Source organism: Poromitra crassiceps (genome assembly GCF_964638095.1).
Source record: "Poromitra crassiceps genome assembly, chromosome: 10".
Lineage (NCBI taxonomy): Eukaryota > Metazoa > Chordata > Actinopteri > Beryciformes > Melamphaidae > Poromitra > Poromitra crassiceps.
In genome coordinates, this window is record NC_139631.1 from 28,948,070 (window position 1) to 28,967,454 (window position 19,385).

Below are 19,385 nucleotides of genomic sequence, written 5' to 3' on the forward strand. Positions count from 1 at the left end.
TAATCCCCCGTGGCATCACTGATGTTCCTTCCTACAATATGCTATAGACATTTCTTAGTGTGGTGACATTTTTATTATAGCATCCATCTAAAATTAATTATATAATTAGGCTAGTTCATTTTCTTATGGGTTAGGAATGTTTGGAAATTAACTCATAACATAAACCAGTAGGTGAAGTTGTAATTAGTTTGCAAGAGTTGAGAGACTGGCTCAGTTCCAGCCTTGAAGATATCAGCACTCAGCATCCCCGTTGTTGGTCCGGTGTGTTGTCCTGTAACTTATCCCAATATCTAACCGTCATAAGACGTCATGTTTATGCGTGTGTGTTTTTTTTAATCTGAATACTTGGATCATACAGTGCAGAATCTGATCTCATTCATGCGCCGCGCAATCTCCAATTACGCACAAAAAATGCCATTTACGCACAGCTCTAACGCCCCTCCTCAGATGATCCAAAAATGACATCACGTTTTGAATTCCCACGTCCAGTCCGACAAACCCATACGCCTCCGCGGAGAATTTCTCTACTCCTTGTAAGTTAGATAGGCACAGAACAAACTCCAAGACACAAGCGCCAGTGAAATCTGGGAATAAAGAGCACTTTTAGAGACGGATTACTGACTTCTGCACGTGTATGTTGGACTACCTTACCATGAGTCCAACTATTTTTTTGCCTCAAGCGAGATGATTAAATTGATTATTTTTCCATTTTGTTGTTGTTTTTACTTTTTAGTTATAGTTTTTTATATTGGACACATGGAATGATCAGCAGTTTTCAGCATCTTGGAATAATGAGTGACTCCTGTTGGATTCATTTGCGGATTTAACAATTCTTCTCTAGTAGACTATATGGTAGATGTTACATTTTCAAGGAGCTATGGAACTTTCATTCCACTTCCACCTTTTTACAGCCTTGGTCTCCTGTATTAAGGTAGGTGACAAAACAAAATGCAATTATGACATTAGGCCTATAGTCATACGTGTTGTCTAACCATACATATTTTGTATGGCAGCCTCTGTGAGAACATTTGGTTTCTTTTCAGGTTTATGGTCAAGTGGTACAACCTTACAAGCATCCAGGTAATAACAAAACCTATTTTTGGACGGATGGTGTGATTGATTTACTGTATTTTACATACGGTGTGAAGTTTCCCAATTTAGATATAGAGGTTCAAATTCATACATCATACTAAAATGAATCAAAAATAAATGACAGAACCCAAATTGTGAAGATAACTGGCCATCTGCTTATTTTCAGCCCAGTGAATCTAATTGTTTTGTTTACTATTCTTCTCATTAATAAGAGTGGTCTGCATAAACAACTTTTAACAGCTGTTTGGTTCATTATGATCAATCTTTTAATCCCCCCCAAATCCACGGTGGAGTGCCAGGAAAATAAATTGTGAGTAATGGGAGTGAGCTTGATTAGCGGAAAAGCCCTTTCTGGATCCTTGTTTACTGATCTCTCCGTCCAGGCCTGCAGGTGTTGGCCACCGCTTCACATTACTGGCCTCTGGATGCTGTTGACGGGATCCGAGAGCTGTGGGACAAGATTGGAAACAGACCAGGTCATGTTAACGGCAGTAATATAAGTATGTGCCTTTAAAACCTATAGGCCTAGGGGGAACAGCACACCACCTAAACATCAGTGTTTTCTACTCGCTGTCCGCATGGTCTTCAGCTGTTCACCACCACCCTCCTTCCAGCCACAGCCACTTTTCTGTTCTAAAGCCACCAAGTGCTTTGCTTGTAACGGTGCCGCTGTGTTCAAAGCTCTATGACTTGACAGAATATCTCAGTGTGTGAAGTCATTTATTGTGAGTTGAAGCTCGGTGCATTAGTCAAAGTGGGAACAAGTGCTTAGGGAGAGATCACCGCCGCTGGAATATGTGATGCAGATCTTACAGCTTTGTTTTCAAATCGGGCAAGGACAGAGCAGACTGGCCACTGTGAGGGAGATTGATTTCAAATGGACTGAAAGACATTTACTTGTTTCCTGCACACTGGGTCAGCAGCCATCCATAGTGTTGTAGGGCTGGGTTGAAAAAAGAAACTATACAGTATATCGATATCGAATTGATATTCATTTGAAGAAACTGATATCGATGAATGAATCCCAATATCGATCTTTTAATATAATGCCTTTTCCCGTCGATACTTGAAACTTTAACCATGTTATGGGATTTGGTTCTTGGCGCAAAAAGATCTCGTAATGCATCAGATTATGAGGGTTCCGTTATACGATTTACAAGATTAGTTCTTTGAGAATCCCTTTCATATCCAAGCAAAATGGGTATTGTAAATGAAATACCGAATTGCGTCGTATCGAATCGGAAATCGAATCGAATCGGGAACCAATTGTGTATCGGAATTGTATCGAATCGGCAAATCAGTGGTGATGCCCAGCCCTAGTGTTGTATCTACATCAGTCATTGAATGAATTTGTTGAGGGATCGGGTATAGACTTCAGAATGATGTGTGGAGTATTTCCTCTGGTGATTCACTCTTGAGTGTAGGAAATCCCTCGGGTGAAAGAACCTCCTCGAGCACTGAGCTCAGCATCACTCTATCTCATACCTGCGCACCACGTCCCTGCCATTGTCTGTCTCTCACTGTTCTCTGGTGTCTGCCGTTTTGTGCCTGTATATGTGTCAATCACTATTTTTCTCCTTTGTCTTTGTCCAGCACTCAGAATCCACAACCACACTGTGCTACCTTCCTCCCATAACTCTTCCTATGTGTATACCAATGACTCTGCCTACACTAACATTTCTGCAACAGTAGGTGAGGATCACTTCTGCTCTCTGAAATTCATTTTGTCCAATGTCACCCGCTTGTCCTCTGTTGTCCTCTCTTGATCAGCATATAGCTCACTAGAGCTGGCCTGAACGTTTCACACTATTCTCTCTGCGATGTGTTTCATCTGTGCAGGAGGAGATAATGCTTACTCTTAACTTAGTGTTTGTTTTGTTTGGGATTTGTCTCCAATCCTTTTACTGCAGTGGTAATACAGCCTGTTTTAGTCAAGCTAGAACTGTACAAATATTTAAGCCATTGTCAAATGTCTCATTAGATGCAAAGAAAAAAGCAAAAAAAAGCTGTGAAATCCTCAAGTTCATCAGTTGCGGAGACAGTACATTTGTGAGTAGTATAGGGAGTTTGGATAACTTGAGAAGAAAGCTGGCTACAGTAGAAGACACACTGTCCCCCACTTTCAGGCAAAATGATCTCCTTGGCCTTTTGTTTTCCTGCAGACATTGTTGAAGGAATGGTCAACAAGGGCATCTTTCTGAATGGAGATAACGGTGGCACGTTTCTCCACTTTGGAAGCTACCAGAACTCTTGCATTAGCGACCCTACTTTGTGCGGCCCTGAGGGTGAGTGCAACCGCACTCCTATTGGCAAATTTCATCCTAGCGTGATATTCATTATTGTGTCATCTGCACTGTCATTTATACACATGAGAACCTGCCCCAAAAATGAATTATAATGGCATTTCTAATCTCATTTATTGATGTCTGATAATGACTTGTAATCATTTTGTAGGGATTACCTTCTCCTTTTTTTGGAAAAACCATGAGGCACAGTCACGCTTTGCTGTGTCCTCTGGAGGGAAAGTCGTCTCCAACGGCTTCTCCGTCTACGCCAATCACTATGTAGGATATGTGGAGTTTTACACGAGACGCAACCACCGGAGATGGAGGGCCAATATCAGCATTCCAGGTACTGTGCATACGTTTGCCATTGTATTACACCCTGCTCTTTTGTCTTTGTGAATACCATTATGCACCAATGAGGAATGTATTTTGGACTTTGAGGATTTCTTTTTTTTTCAACCATAAACTAAGTTATGCAATTACACTTATGGTTTGGTTAACTGAAACCAGCTGTAGCCACAGTTTGATATGGCACGTCTACGAGAAATTGTATGAATGTTCTTCTCAATCACAAAACACACAATTATCATGGATGTGTCATTAGATGTGGTCACTTCTCATTTGCCCGCTTGATTGAGATCATGTTGTCCAGCTTTGGTGATTTGTAAAAGACAAGACGGATGCGATGAGAAATGTAACATGGGCTGTTAAGAGTGTTACAATAAATTTAAAAAATCAGATTCAGCAATGAACATCGCATTGGTGTTCTAATCAAAATGAAATGATTTATTTGGTAAACGATGAAAGAAAACAGTTAGAATTAGAATCTGAAACAGGTCAGTCAAAGCAATGATGTTCTCAAATGACTGCTGTCATCTCCGTTTCTGCTACAATGACTCAAGGTTGTGTTCGAGAGGCGTCATAACTCACAGGGCAAGTTTGAATTTCGTGTTCAGTTACAGAGGATCAAACATCATCTGGTACTCATACAGCGCAAAATGTTGAAATTTCACAATGTAATCTTAAAATGTGTTTCTCGGTTTATGCAAGTGAGGAAAATCTTTTGGAGGCCATAGAATATGAAACCTTTAGGTGCCCGGCTGCAACCAACGTAATGTGATGTCATCGTAGGCTATGCATGTTTCACTCTACATATATGAAAAATAAGCGAAAGACAGTGTTGAGACACGTACTGTAAGTTGGGGGGGGGGGGGGGGGGGGGTCTCCTCCAGCACATATGGTTTGTATTTGAGCTAACCACAAAGGCATAGATGTGTTCTGGCTGTTTTGTTCCTCTGGCTGAAGTGTTTTCAGACAGTGAATGTATTGTCCTCTGGGACTCCCCTTATTATCAATTTAGCGCAGAGAAGCTAGGGGAAGTCATTTCTTCTTTGAAGGATTTTGTGTTGTAAACATCGATTGGGAAGAGTCTGCAGGGGCCAGCAGAGACTCTGGCCTCCAGCCTTTGTGGGCACACAGGGTTGATCTGTGTAGGGAAGGAAAAATAACACCGAAAATGACAGATCAAATGTTTTGCTGTGTCAATATGATGCTAGCTGTCTGTAAGTCATTATAGTGTAACGGCAAAACAAGATTTTACATAAAGAGCTAACAATGACTGCATTTTTGGGTCTTCCTTAGTTTTTGATGATATCCCCTTTCTATTGTTTTAATTACCTCCACCGTTTGTTTGTTTTTCCACATTATTTGATCATTTGTGAATCACTTTGTAACTAAATAGCTGTAGTAAGTGCTATTAAAATGCTATATAAGTAGTTAGGGCTATTTTCATTTGGGCAATCCAAAATATCGATTCTTAAAATCCAGAGATTGCTCTTGTAATCTGTGCCTTTTTTCAGTGGATGTGTACGTAGTAGAGTTTGGTAAAACGTTATTATAGGGGCCCTCTCCTTCTCCAATTGTCAATGTTAAACAACCTTTTTAGTAATGCACCATATAGAGCGTTCCTTCTCAGAGAATCTAACAGTGTTGGTATCGTAACTGAAGACCCCCAATTGAATTGAATTGGGACCTTGTGAATCGAAATCAAGGCAGAAGATCAGTGTTTAATGTTTAGCGTTGTAATGCCTGTTGACTTTACGATACGATCTGTTCTCTCCCTCAGGGCCTTTCTGGACCCACATCCTCTTCACCTGGACTCTGACCGATGGTCTGAAGGTCTACATCAACGGGACCTTTAGTATTGGCGACCCCGCCGGCAGCGTGACAGAGAACTACGGCGACCCGTACCCGGACCTCGTCATCGGAACGGGCAACGACAAAGCCTACGGCCACTATGTGACGGGCGCGTTCGATGAGTTTGTCATCTGGGAACGGGCCCTTCCGCCCAACGAGATCTTAATGTACTACAACGGCGCCATAGGTAGGACGTGCACCGGAAGCGTTTCCTCTCACTTTACGATACAAAAAGTCTGTTAGAATGATCCTCCCCCCCCCCCCCCCCCGTCCTGTGCTCTGAGGAGAGAGGGGTTAAAAAGACATTTCCGTCCTTTTCCTGCACATTCCGGCAACAGCGTTCATGCATGACAACCAGACATTAAACCGTACAAAAATACACCCTCCTTTCAAATAGTCTCACATGCCTCTCACATTTACACAACCTTCCACCATACAAGTGCCAGTGTCGCACATATTTCTGCCTTATAAGCGTTTATTGGAGTGCCGAGGCATGTGGGATTGCAGGGGGGCAGATCATTTTGATTTAAAATGACAGGTTATAAACACTAGGACAAACCACATGTTTGTAACGTTGCCTCCTTGAGCCAGAGTGCCATAAATTGACAAAAAAGAATTCAAAAAAATAAAATCCCCTACTAGGACTAGTATCCACTAGTAAAAACCCTTTACTAGATTTTAGGAATAATATTATTCTGCTGTATTGGTAACAGTGAAAGTCAAATTTCCTCGGTAGCCTGGGAAATATTGTCCAGACCCTGGTCCAAATTAGATTTGCTCATAGAAACGGATGAATCACTTTTTGTTGTGTGTGAAGCATGCTGATTGGTGAGGGGTGTGGGCCGTCTCCTCCATTGTGTGTCTGCTAATGTTGTGAGTCCATTACCGTGTACTGTTTAGTGCTTCAACTGGTCATGATGTGTGAAGCATAATAAAGAGCGCACCGCCTTGAAGTCGTTACCAAAAGCAATATATTCCATAGACCATTACCAGACGCAAAGAGCAGCACTGTTATGGTTACAGGAAAATATTTTTTACTCCTCCAGAGCTCACATATACTGTAAAATGTTGCATACAAACCATGAAGAGGAGCAGGACTGATACCTCTAATGTACATCCATATATGGCTATTTTCTGGTAAGCTATAGTACTGTTCTCATCCAACAACAGCAAAGACATCAGGTGTATCCTATCCAGCAGCTCTCAGCCCTGTACAGTAGCTCTGGGTGTTATGTGCGTTGTGGTTATCAAAGCCTCGTGGAAGTTATAATCTGTCTCTTTTCACGGGCATGGCCCCGCCATCATAAACTGTTACAATTGGATGCTAAACAAATCCCGACACATTGTAACAGCTTGCCTGCTCAGGTTCAACAACAGCTCTGAGCAACTGGCTCTCAAATGCGAAGACTACAATAAAAAGTAGTAGCTTTTCTACTTAAGCAGGGATTATTTTAGGAAAGACTGCTACTTGTTTTCCAGAAGGTGAAATCCAACGGAAATTCCACCCAGCTACTAGGCCACCATTGTGGTTCCTAATTGCAAAGAGTCCTTATTATTATACCGTCCCCCTCCAGGTCAAGCCATGGCTCCTCCCACAACACCCGACGTCCGCGGAGAAGTCACTTCGACCACGGCAACAACTGTGAGTTAATTGATTCTGACTCATCACCGTCCGCTCTGTCAGTGCAAGGTCGGTGTGCACAGACAGTACATAATGCTCTAGTCTATTTGTGAACTATGTCGATTTTCTTAGAAATGGCATGATGCATTTGAATACATTCTTCAAAAACATGCACAAACATGCACAAAAGTCATGCAGGAAATGAGTTGGAGGCCTTTTTTCTTGAACCATCATAAACACAAACAATTCATTTCTTATGGAACTATTGTTTTGTTTTCTTTTGAAGGTTGATGAATCGGGGCTGGGGGAAAAGGGGATATTGACAGCACATGTGAATGGACTCGTCCTGCTTATTAAACGACTGCTGTGGAGGTAGAAGCAGAAAAGGGGGGGAAAAAAAGGAGAAAGTAGAGACAGATGCTCAACACTCGGCACAAAATGGCTCCCCGTAGGGCACGCGGCAGAGAGAAAGGAGTCTGAATCACTCCAAAGCCCCGTCCAAAAGAGTATTCCCCCAACTGGGGCTCGCAGTCGCACTAAAACATCCTGTGTGTGCTGGAACTCGCCGCCCTCTCGGAAACTACCTCCCCGACAGCAACGCGTGTTTGATCCTGGATGCGTTTTTGTCCTCCCCCCTAGAGAGCCACTGAGGCCAGTCCGCCTGTCATCGGCAGTCCGCACGAGGACCCCCAAAGCTCCCGGGACCCGTCCTTGCCCATGGTGGGCTTCTTGGAGGCGTTGCCGCAAAGCCTGCCCAACCGGAGCATTCCCCACGACACCGCCAACAACCTCACGCAGGTACTCGGAGCTCCTACCTCTCGTGCACACACACACACACACACACACACACACACACACACACACGCACGGTTCACACGCAGCTACAGTACCACGCCCACCCATGATGCAACCATTCCATGATGTGTGTTTTTTCTTCTTTCGCACAGGCTTTTCTCAAAAGTGTGGAGGAAGTGCTGTCTCAAGTGCCAGAGGTAAATGAGTCCACGCTGTTGTTGTTGTTGTTGTTGTTGTGAACTGTTCAAACAGGACATAGCGTTAACATGCAATCCGTTGGGCACTTGAGTCCAAAGCACTTTTTTTTTTACAGCACTGTGAGTTTCAGCTTCTAACACTGCACATTCTCTGGCAACCAGCATGAATCCCACTACCTGTCAGTGTCAGTGCAACACTCGAACAATACCGGAGCCCAGTTTGATAGCACTGTACTGTCCTCATCCTGGTCCAGGCCCGGTGCCCTCTCTCTCACTCACATGCAACCAGGGTTTTGCCTGAAGAAGGACATTTTGAGCGAGTTTGTGGTCTACAGTGCAGCGTGCTCAGAAGGAGCATGCTTGTTTGCGTACGGGCAAGCTGAACCAGATGTTCATGATGTGTATGAGAAGGCCGGACTTGGACAGTGCAATGCAGTGTTCAAGCAGGTCCCCCTGTGGTTATCTTCTCTGTGCAGATGCAGTCAGAAAATTTCGCACTCTATCAGATTTTCATGGGGCCGAAAATCATCCAAGACAGACAACACAGGCAGTGATTATACTAATAACACACGCATGTCTTTCTTTTCTTCGTGGGCTTATCACAAAACATCACTTTTTTCGCCCCCCCCCCCAGTTGATGAGCATTTGATGAGTTGATATGAGCGCTTTACAATGCACTGTTGAAAGGAGCGCCTGTGAACCCCCCCTAACATTTTTTTCCGCCTGGTGGTTGTCGAGCAGCAGTCCACCCCTGTGGTCAGCGGTCTGATCGAGACAGTGGACCGAGTGATGGAACACATGGTGACTAACCTGGAGCCCAGCCCGAACTCGCTCATCTCCCTGGGCGGAACGTCTTTCGTTGCAGGTCAGTATCGTGCCGGCGCCCCCTTAAGGTGACTCACCGCTTTGTAGCTTGTGTTTGAAGAAGACGCGATCAGGAAAAGCGGGATGTGGTGGAGCATCAAGCTGACCTCATGCGTTTTCTTGTTCTAATACAACAGAGGATACGATGGGGTCAGATAAGCATGTGTCATCAGCTCCCTCCGCCCCACCTCTTACGGGTGTGGGTCTCTCTCTTTTTTCTGGCGTAGTATTTTGTTTGCCAGCGGACAAGCTTGCTTGTGTCGTCCTCCCGAGGCTTGCATGATCATCTTTGATCCACCCATGAGAAAGCAGACAGCACAGTTTACCCTGGTTTCCCCTCCGTGTTGAACTCACTCACCAGTTCTCGCTTTTTACAACCTCTGTCCCCCACAGACTACTCTCTGATGAAGCTCCCGCAGAACTACAACTTGCCACATTACCGCTTCCCCAGCCTGGGCAAGAGCTACATCTCCGTCCCCGGCGAGGCGTTCACCATGCAGTGTGAGTGCCCAAAGGCTGAAATCGCTTTCGCTCTTTTCGCGTAAACATTACGCCACTACATTCACTCTCGATGACATGCTTTGTGTCTGATTCCGCACAACATAGACCAGTGGTTCTAAAATTGGGGTCCGGGGACCCCCCCAGGGGCGCCTTGAGGGGGTTCGAGGGGGGGTCCCCAGCAAAAAGGGGAATCATTTATTTTCACTGTAATTCCATTACTATTTCGGTCATGGGTTTCATACACTTTCTGTAATAAAATGTCTAAAAGCAAATAAATCTTCTCAAATGGGGGACTCTGGACAAAACTCTTATCAAATGGGGGGTCTGTGGTCTAATTTGTGTCCGTTTAGGGGTCGTTGACGTGAAAAAGTTTGAGTACCACTGACAAGGTCAAGGTCAAGGTTTTTTTATAGGCTCATCCCAGCTTGAGCATGTTCAGTGTAGAATACGGCCATGTGTCCATCTAGCGTCTTTTTCCGACCGTTAAACGCTGGAAGTACGCTGGGAAGCGCTGATCTCAGCGCACAATATACAAGGAAGCAGTCTGAAACTAACGTTAGTTCAGTGCGGTAGTAGCTTGATAGCTGACAGCTAACATTAGCAAACAACACACATACAGTGATTTAGCTCAACACTCAGCAGAAATATTAAGTGTCTAGCCAATCTGCTCCCACAATTGAGCCTTTCTGTCTCTGTTGCGATAATTTCTCCATGATTAGTTGCCAGAAAAGGAGCACCCGACACCAGCGTCTTTCTGAAAAGTTAAAATATTTTCAGCTGGAAGCGCTGGGAGTCGGGTGCACAAAAACTTCGGAGCGCTCTGAAAATAGACGCTGGGCGCAGTGCACTTTCTCTAGACGTCCGTGTGCGCCCGCATATGCTCTCCCCCCATTGGAAACAACTGAAAAAAGACGCTGGACCTGAGGAAAAGACGCTAGGTCGACACAGGCCCTAAGACACATAATACACAAACAACACACAGTAGTAGCTTCTATAAGGTGAGTGTGAATGCTGCCCATTAGTGCTGCTGCACTGATTCTGCCAAGAGAAAATTGCCCACCTGCGGGTGTCTTCTTATTGGCCGGTAATTTATGAGGCTGAGATTGAAGACTTTTCACATAGCATAAAAAAGTGTAGGACAGGAGCGCCATGAGAGCCTTTGTGTGGCTTTATGGTACTCCGTAGAATCCAGCTATGACTTTAGTGTTGGCACTTATTCTTTTATTCAAAAGAGAGAGCACTTTCTCTCCACTTACCTCTCTCATGAAAAAAGAATAGACTTTAACTCACATAGTGAACTCATTTATTTACTTAGCTCACTTTTTTTTTTTTTGCCCTGGTGGTGGTGAGGGGAAAGCCGTAATTACGGTGGGCATTAAAAGTCTGTTTGTTTGACTTTGTGTTCAGGTCAGATTCCCTCGGCTCCACCTGGCCCCTGAATGCACCGTGTTGCCATACTAACATTGGAATAAACCGCTTTAGTAATAGTACATTAAAAGACTATTATCACAACCGAAATGGACTATAGATGTTATTGCTGACACATTAGAGCCAGGATCGAGCTAACTCATGGGTTTGAATACCTGGCTGCCCGTATGAAACGCTCCAAGGGGAGGTTTAATATCCCAATTAAGTACGTAGAAAGTGTTACACATTGGTGTGTTAAGATACTTTATTACATTTTCGCTTATTCTCTCTCTTCCTTAGGAAAGTACACAGCCCCTAAGTCATCTCCTATGGGACTTGATGGGGGGCATTCTGTTGAATTTTTTTTTTTTTTGCAGAGTTGAAAACCCTCAGTTTTGACAGCAGATATTATACCATACATCTGTTAGAAATCAGTCAGCTTTTGTTGTCACAGTCAGTGGGGTTGAGGGCCTCTTAAAGGGGAACAAGACTATCAAGGATTTCCTCCCAATTTTATTGTTTATCTTCCAGTATTAAGGTGGGACTGAGCTGGATGCTGGGTCAGAGCAGGGGAGGGGAGGGGTTGGGGGCCCGGGGCCAGACCTCCTGCTCGACTGCTGAAGTCACGGAGCTTTCGTAAGATCTCCTCACGTCCACGTGGTTTGCAGCCCTGTCCCTTTCACCCTTGTGTGAGCAGACAGCTCTGCTATTAGCCCGCCGGTGCCAACCTGAGGCAGCGAGGCGGCGTTAATTAACTTCCCTTCCCTGTGAGCATTTTAGCGCCACTGCATTACATTCTCAGCTCTTTCACCTGTGACCATGCTCTCTCTCTCTCTCTCTCTCTCTCTCTCTCTCTCTCTCTCTCTCTCTCTCTCTCTCTCTTTCCCCTCAGCCCAAACCACCATCGTTGGCCTCTACTACCACAACATGCACAGCTACTACAAAGAGATCAGCCCTATCAGGACCAGGTAAGAGGGAGCGTTCAAAATCAGAGATCTTTCCGCCCGTCTTCCACGCACTTTTTCATAAACTCAACTGAAAAAGCAATTGTTATGTCCGTTTTTGTTTTTGTTTTTCTGATTTCCCCCCATTTTCTCCCCAATTGTACTTGGTCAATTTCCCCCCTGCTGTCCCGGTCGCTGCTCCACCCTCTGCCGATCTGGGGAGAGCCGTAGACTAGCACCATGCTTCCTCCGATACATGCGCAGTTGCCAGCCGCTTCTTTTCACCTGACAGCGGGGAGCTTCACCAGCAGGACGTAGCACGTCGGAGGATCACGCTAGTCCCACCAGTTCCCTTCCGCCACGAACAAGCGCCCTGACCGACCAGAGGAGGCGCTAGTGCTTGTTCAGTCAGGTTATTTTTGGAATGAGATTTTAGTCAGGGAAGCGTGCCCTTAACAAAATTGCTTACTGTAGTCAGGGCAAGTCAGCGCAAGCCTCCCTCAGATGTTCTAAGATGCAGGACGTGCCCTCAGCGTTAGCCAAAAGCACTTCCTGTGTGTGTGTGTGTGTGTGTGTGTGTGTGTGTGTGTGTGTGCGTGCGTGCGTGCGCGTGCGTGCGGGTCGGGTCCCCTGGCACCGAGGCGCCCCTGCTTCCTGAACCACAGTACGGCTGGTGCCTGGGGCCGGACGCTTATCTGTCCCCAGCCTGCCTATCTCTCATCTCATCACTCAACCCTACCGGCTGATACACCCTGCTATTACCACATAAGCAGCAGTGTTTATATACAAAAACAAAAAATGTTATGCCAGTTAAACGACCACTGTTTTCCCTCCCCATTTATGTTGTTTACTCATAGTTCCCATCAGAAGTAGCCTTAATTCGGGACAGCGTGTCACATAGATTGTATTTGATAGCGAGGCTTGTGATTGATTGTTTTTAATATGGCCGGTGTCCACGCTAGAGGGCTGATGCTTCCAGTACAATCCTGATGCCACATATGTGATGAGCTTGAAATGCAATGCTGTGGCCGGTCAGATTTACAACCTGCTCAAACGGATCAAAGTCCCACTCTCATGCTACTGTACTGGGCCGGCGTGTGACACTGCTGTGTCCATGTCCGTGTTACATCACACTGTACTGGGCCGGCGTGTGACACTGCTGTGTCCATGTCCGTGCTACAGCACACTGCTTTGGCCTCTTTTTCAAATCAGCTTTGTTGGCATTAATGCTTCACTATCCTTGGCTAAAAAGCGATAATAAAAGTAGAATTTAGCATTTTCCTGATTCCACTTCAATTTCTCCCTATCCTGTCCTAACTCCTAATAAATCCTAAATCCTAAATCCTCTCCTATCCTCTCCTAGTCCCTAAATCACACACCTAACGTTACACTTTACTCACTGTAGTTTACCCAACACTGCATAAATGGCAGCTATATCACACTTTCCCCCCCTCCAAGAATATACAGAATATACTATTTTGTACATACAGTATGTTTTGGAATTTGGAGACATTTTCATACCCAGTGCAGTTCTGTCTCCACCTCTGCTTGTCAGGTGCCTTGGTGTAACTGTCTCTTTAGTGCCAAATATGTCTCTGAAGCCGTTTTCCCACATGCGTACCGGAAAATTACCTGTAAGTCAATATCGGACATTTCCCTTCACACCTGGGCTCTCGCATGTGGGAATATAGCAGCGAAATTGCCTGTATGTTGGGGGGCGGGGTGGCACTGCAGAGCGGGTGGGGAGTGACGTGTCGGCAAAACTCCGATGGTGAAATAAGTTTGCTTGTTTATCCGTTCACCTGCGTCGCGTTGAAGCACTTTTTACAGACTGGCTTCGTTTGATGTGTCCAGGCTTGCCTTCGCTGTCGGCAACGTAAGCAAAATACTTCCACATTTCGAAACTGGTGAAATGTCCGCGATGACGGGGTCGCGCTTATACCGGAACAACAACTTTCACACATTACATTACATTACATTACATTACGTCATTTGGCAGACGCTTTTATCCAAAGCGACTTACAATAACACATTTTTTGTCAGCAATAGAACAATCAACTATGGAGCACAGTCTGTGACAACTACAACTTCTGAAGGAACAGTGGTACAAGTTTAGGTTAGTGGTACAAGGTTGGTTAGGTTTTTTTTTTTTTTTTTTTTTTTTTTTTAGTATAAGGAAAGAGAGAGACGAAGTTAGATCAAGGAGGGCCCAGATGGAGCCTGAAAAGGTGTGTCTTTAGTCTTTTCCGAAAGATTGGCAGTGATTCAGCAGTCCTGACCGAAGGTGGAAGCTCGTTCCACCATTGAGGTGCCAGGGACGAGAAGAGTCGAGATCGGGATGAGCGACTTTTGAGCCCCCGTAGCGAAGGAGGGGCGAGGCGACCTGCACTGGTGGAGGAGCGAAGGGAGCGGTGAGAGGTTTGGAACCTGACCATGGATTGCAGGTACCGGGGAGCTGACTGGTGTACTGCCCTGTAGGCCAGTACCAGTGTCTTGAATTTGATGCGGGCCAAGATGGGAAGCCAGTGGAGCTCCTGGAAGAGGGGAGTGACGTGAGAGAATTTGGGTTGGTTGAATATCAGACGGGCTGCAGCGTTCTGAATGAGCTGAAGCGGTCGGATGTCGGTGGCAGGTAAGCCGGCCAGAAGCACGTTGCAGTAGTCCAGGCGGGAGGAGACAAGAGACTGGACCAGGAGTTGAGTCGCTTCTCTTGTGAGAAAGGGACGGATTTTGCGGATGTTGTAGAGAGAGAACCTACAGGAGCGCGCTGTAGCAGCTATGTTGGCAGAGCAAGACAGCTGGTTGTCAAGGATCACCCCAAGGTTCTTGGCTGTTTGGGAGGGAAGTACAGTGGTGTTGTCAATGGAGATGGAGAGATCTGTAAGAGGGCAGTCTTTTCCTGGGAGGAAGAGTAGCTCGGTCTTACCAAGGTTGAGCCTGAGGTGGTGGGCAGACATCCAGCCGCCAATGTCTTTGAGGCATGCAGAGATGCGAGCCTCGATTTGCGTGTCAGAGGGGGGGAAGGAAAGGAAAAGCTGGGTGTCATCAGCATAGCAGTGATAAGAAAAGCCATGAGAAGAGATCACATAGGCAAGATATCTGATATAGAGAAGGAAAAGTAAGGGGCCCAGGACTGAGCCCTGGGGGACACCGGTGGTAAGAGGACAGGATCTGGAGAGGGACCCTCTCCATGAGACCTGGTATGAGCGATTCGAGAGGTAGGAAGCAAACCAGGAGAGTGCAGAGCCTGAAATGCCGAGGTCAGACAGAGTGGAAAGAAGGATTTGGTGGTTGACTGTATCGAAGGCAGCAGACAGGTCAAGGAGGACAAGAACAGAAGAGAGGGATGAGGCCTTAGCAGTGTGAAGGGCCTCTGTGACAGCAAGAAGAGCTGTCTCAGTGGAGTGAGAGGCCTTGAAACCGGACTGCAGAGGGTCCAGGAGGTCATTTTGGGAGAGATAGAGAGAAAGTTGTTCGGACGCTGCTCGTTCGAGGGTTTTGGAAAGGAATGAGAGAAGAGAGACAGGTCTGTAGTTGTGAATAGCAGTAGGGTCAAGGGAGGGTTTCTTAAGCAGAGGCTTGACTCTTGCAGTCTTTAGAGCAGGCGGGACAAGACCAGAGGACAGAGAGGAGTTAATGAAGGTAGTGAGGAAGGGAGATATGTTAGGTGAGATGGTTTGGAGGTTTGGTTTGGACATGGTTTGGACATGGTTTGGACATGGTTTGGACATGGTTTGGACATGCAGGCATTAGACCACGTTCCGGTCATTTAGCGGTACAAAGCGCATGTGGGAAAACGGCTTAATTTAGTCTAGATTTCTTTCCAATATGATTGATACCTTTATTTTTGTTAAGCCATAATTACCGCCGCCAAGGAGGTTATGTTTCCGGTGTCGTCCGTCCATCCGTCTGTCTGTTAGTTAGCAGGATTACTGAAAAACTACTGTGCCGATTTTCATGAAACTTGGTGGGAGGGTGTAGCAGGGGCCAAGAAAGAACCTATTACATTTTGACGCGGATCTGATCCGGGGCAGGGCAAGGAGGGGGCGGGGCTTGGTAAAAGGGGCTGGATAGGAAGGAAAACTAGGGATAGGAAGGTCGTAGAGAGTCGAGGTTCAAGGGGTGCTTAGGGTCAAGTGGCTAGGTGTATCTGGGTGGTGTGAGGGGGCGTGGTCAGGAAAGGGGGTGTGGCTAGGTCAAAGCAGCCGTAGCTAGAGATAGGAAGGTCGGAGAGAGTCGGGATTCGAGGGGTGGGTAGGGGGGAGTGGCTGGGGGGATGTGGGTGGGTCAGGGTTCTGATCCGAATTTGCATATCATAGCAGACTGGAATATTGACCTTGGCGGAGGTCTGCGCTCTCTCTGAGTGCACTTCTAGTTTGAAATGTAATGATTCTCTGTTTCTCTCCATCTGTCCCTTTCTCTCTGTATCTCGACCTCCTGTTCCTCCGTCTCGCTGTCCTTCTCGTCCTTCTTCTTCCTCTGTGGCTTTTGTTTGTTTCTGTCTCTCTACCAGGATCAATGAAGCCAATGACTTCAAAGATCATAAGATCCAGGTAGCCAGCTGCCTCATCTCTCTGAAGGTGGAGCCTTCCCCGGCCCTGTCAGTCAACCTCTCAGGGGCCCCGCTCATCAAGATCGTCCTCACCCACGTCCTGGTAAGAGTCTGTCCTCAGTCCTCCTCACGTCCTGGTAAGAGTCTGTCCTCCTCAGTCCTCCTCGTCCTCCACAACAACACTCCCCGAGGCTTCCCAGCTCTTTCTCATCAGAGTCATGTCTTTATCTGCCATAAAAAAAAGCACCCTCTTTGAGTGAGTCAGTCACGCTGGGAAACTGGCGCCTTTAGGTTTTCCAGATGGCCAGCGCAGATGTCGGGTGTGGGGGCACTCACCTTATCAGAGGGAAGAGGGGGTGTGGTGGGCACTCACCTTATCAGAGGGAAGGGGGTCGCCATTTGCTCGTGGCCACAATAGTCGGATCCCCCACACATATGAAATCCATCAGCTCTATTTTTGGTGCTCGCTTATGTAAAAAAAGATGAGTGTCTATCGCTGACAGCTCGCACAGCTGGGCACTCACCAACGCAAAGAAGAAGGAACGCTGTTATGCTTTTCATTAGCCCACGGAGATTGTCCCTCGCAGAGCATGTGGCCTCCAGAAAGCAAACTGATTATGGACATTAGGAGTGTGGGCTTAGGGGCCCTTTGAAAGGAACAATAACTCGCCTTTATGGACACCATACTTTCTCTTCGCCGCTTTGTGGCAGCGGCTTTACGGACATGTTGCCAGTTTTCCATAGGAAATGAATTTGAAGCTCATAATGAAAATGAACTTGTAAAATGTGTATTGTGTGTATGACATATTACTTCACAGCTGTGGAGATCTTTTTTTAATCGTTTGCACACTGCTCGGATTGTGAATGTGAAGCCATTCTGTTCACCTGACATGACATAATAATCTGTCATATGATATCAATTATATCGCTGTTGACTCGATCACGTAGACCCAGAATATACAAGTCCAGTGTTTCTCACTTCTCGGTTAAACAATATTCACTTTCTATTAAAGTGAATCACAAATAGTTTCCCCCCCCCCCCCCCCTCTTCACTCTTAAGTGCACAAATGAAAACCATGCGGCTTTGTGAAACCATGGTAATATTGCTTTGTTTGCCTTCATTTTCCCTAGTGAAATAAATGTTTATGCTGCAATTATCTGGCCTGGTTCCTGTGACAATGATTAGGCTGTTTGTTTTAGCAGACACCAGGGGAGAGGGCCTTTGTTATGGGAGTGCTGGAGATGCTCACCAGCTTCGCCGCGTGTTGATTCAAGGTGTTTCTATTTTAGTTGGATCGCTATGACTTCTGATGTAAGGATAAATCAGTGTTTCTCGCATTCTTTCCTCTCTAACGTTACCCCCATTACATATACGCCTAGGCTGTTGTACTCATTACTAATGCGTACTGATTGGAAGGTACTGTGCCAACACAGTCCTCTTTTCAACTCAAGTAGAGCTATATAGCATAGACTTTATATTTAGTTGAGTTGCGTCATGATTTTGGCACACGTCACTTTTGGCTGTGACCATATCCAGAAAAAGGCTTGTTTTGCTATTATACTGATTTGCTGCGGAGACCTGTAGATGGATTTGCTTGGGGGGGTGACTATTTTTGGAATTTGAATGTCTTTGGCAGCTGGTGGAGGCGTATCGCCCCCTCTGAGTTGGAGGTGGGGAGAGCCGCTCACACAGTAACGTTATGTGGCAGACCTTTCCCTGTCATTGTTTATGCCGCTCTTTACTGTCTGCGCAAGTCAAGCCCCCCCCCTCCCCCCAAAAATGGCCTCCCATGGCACTGCTCCAGTGGCCTGGAGTAGGTGATTTGTGATTGACCTCTCTCTCCCAGAGAGAAGACAAGCACCCAGTGACTTCATTAAAACCTAGTGGGGGAGCTGTCTCTGAGGCAGAGAGCTGTCAGCTCGGCCGTATTTCTCACTGTCATGGCTACAACAGGTCCTGTGGACCATCTCACGTCGTTAGGAACAGTCACCTACTGTCATGGCTCGGGCCCAGGCGGTCGACGGCCTCTTCGGGGCCATCCGTTTTGACCTATCTGACAGCCTGCCACGATGAAACGCATCGCAGCGTGGATTGATGGAGCGACCTTGCGAGATGCGATTGTCTCTGAAGGTCGCCGTCTGTACTGTACGACCTTGCCGTGTTGACTGATGCCCTCTGAGCTCACAGCGCAAACAGCCCAGTGAGCTCATGCCGTTCCCAGGCGGACCGTGTCAGGCCCGAGGGTGGCGCCGTCGTCGCGGGTCGTGTGTTGGCGACGGCGTGGGTCCGATGCCCAGACAAGGTGTTATCAGGCACCGCTGGAGGCCCGCTACTAGCTTTCTCACGCCATTCGGCCGCTGCGCCGATAGGACCCTGGCTCCGTGGGTGATTTATTAGCGCTGTCTGAGCAGGGTTTGGTTTTGGGAGCGACTGAGGAGAAGAGAGGAGAGGAAAAGCAGGGAGGGGGGGGGGGGGGGGGGGGGCACCGGGGTCTGTAGTTAAACATTAATACATACATAAAAAGTCCAACACCTCCGCCTCCCTCGCCCCGTCTGCCTTCAAAGCATCACACCGATGGTATGAAGTGAAGAAATGGAAAGGTTGATTTCATGAGCGAGGACGATTTTCTTTCCCCGGGTCAAAAACTGAACGGATTGAAAAAACAGATTTTGACAAGCGAGACCTGACTTAACAGGCTAGTAAAGCGCTGTGTTAGTTTGGCGGCTGCAGGAGAAGAGCCAAGGGGAACGCAGGAATGGGGAGGTAGCGCTGTGGCTTCCCTCAAACCCAGGCTTGAGATCAGTTCATTTTACAACTTTTTTTCATCCAAAATGTTACTCATTTCCACATAGAATGAATACAATATTTCAATTTTTACATTTTCAAGAAAATAAATTTTATTATTATTATTATTATTATTATTATTATTA

General features: G+C 46.3%; 1 protein-coding gene across 1 annotated transcript in view; it reads left to right on the plus strand.

Moving 5' to 3' along the window:
- Positions 1-564: 564 nt before the first annotated feature.
- The window catches only part of adgrd1 (adhesion G protein-coupled receptor D1), a 39,094-nt gene continuing 20,273 nt past the window's right edge, over positions 565-19,385 (plus strand). The window contains exons 1-14 of the mRNA XM_083643892.1: positions 565-931; positions 1,044-1,080; positions 1,476-1,568; positions 2,686-2,784; positions 3,255-3,377; positions 3,547-3,723; positions 5,503-5,760; positions 7,148-7,215; positions 7,834-7,992; positions 8,142-8,186; positions 8,928-9,051; positions 9,444-9,551; positions 11,851-11,926; positions 16,416-16,557. Of these exons, the coding sequence (XP_083500018.1) occupies positions 857-931; positions 1,044-1,080; positions 1,476-1,568; positions 2,686-2,784; positions 3,255-3,377; positions 3,547-3,723; positions 5,503-5,760; positions 7,148-7,215; positions 7,834-7,992; positions 8,142-8,186; positions 8,928-9,051; positions 9,444-9,551; positions 11,851-11,926; positions 16,416-16,557 (1,584 nt within the window). The 5' untranslated portion in view covers positions 565-856. The remainder of the gene's footprint in view (positions 932-1,043; positions 1,081-1,475; positions 1,569-2,685; positions 2,785-3,254; positions 3,378-3,546; positions 3,724-5,502; positions 5,761-7,147; positions 7,216-7,833; positions 7,993-8,141; positions 8,187-8,927; positions 9,052-9,443; positions 9,552-11,850; positions 11,927-16,415; positions 16,558-19,385) is intronic.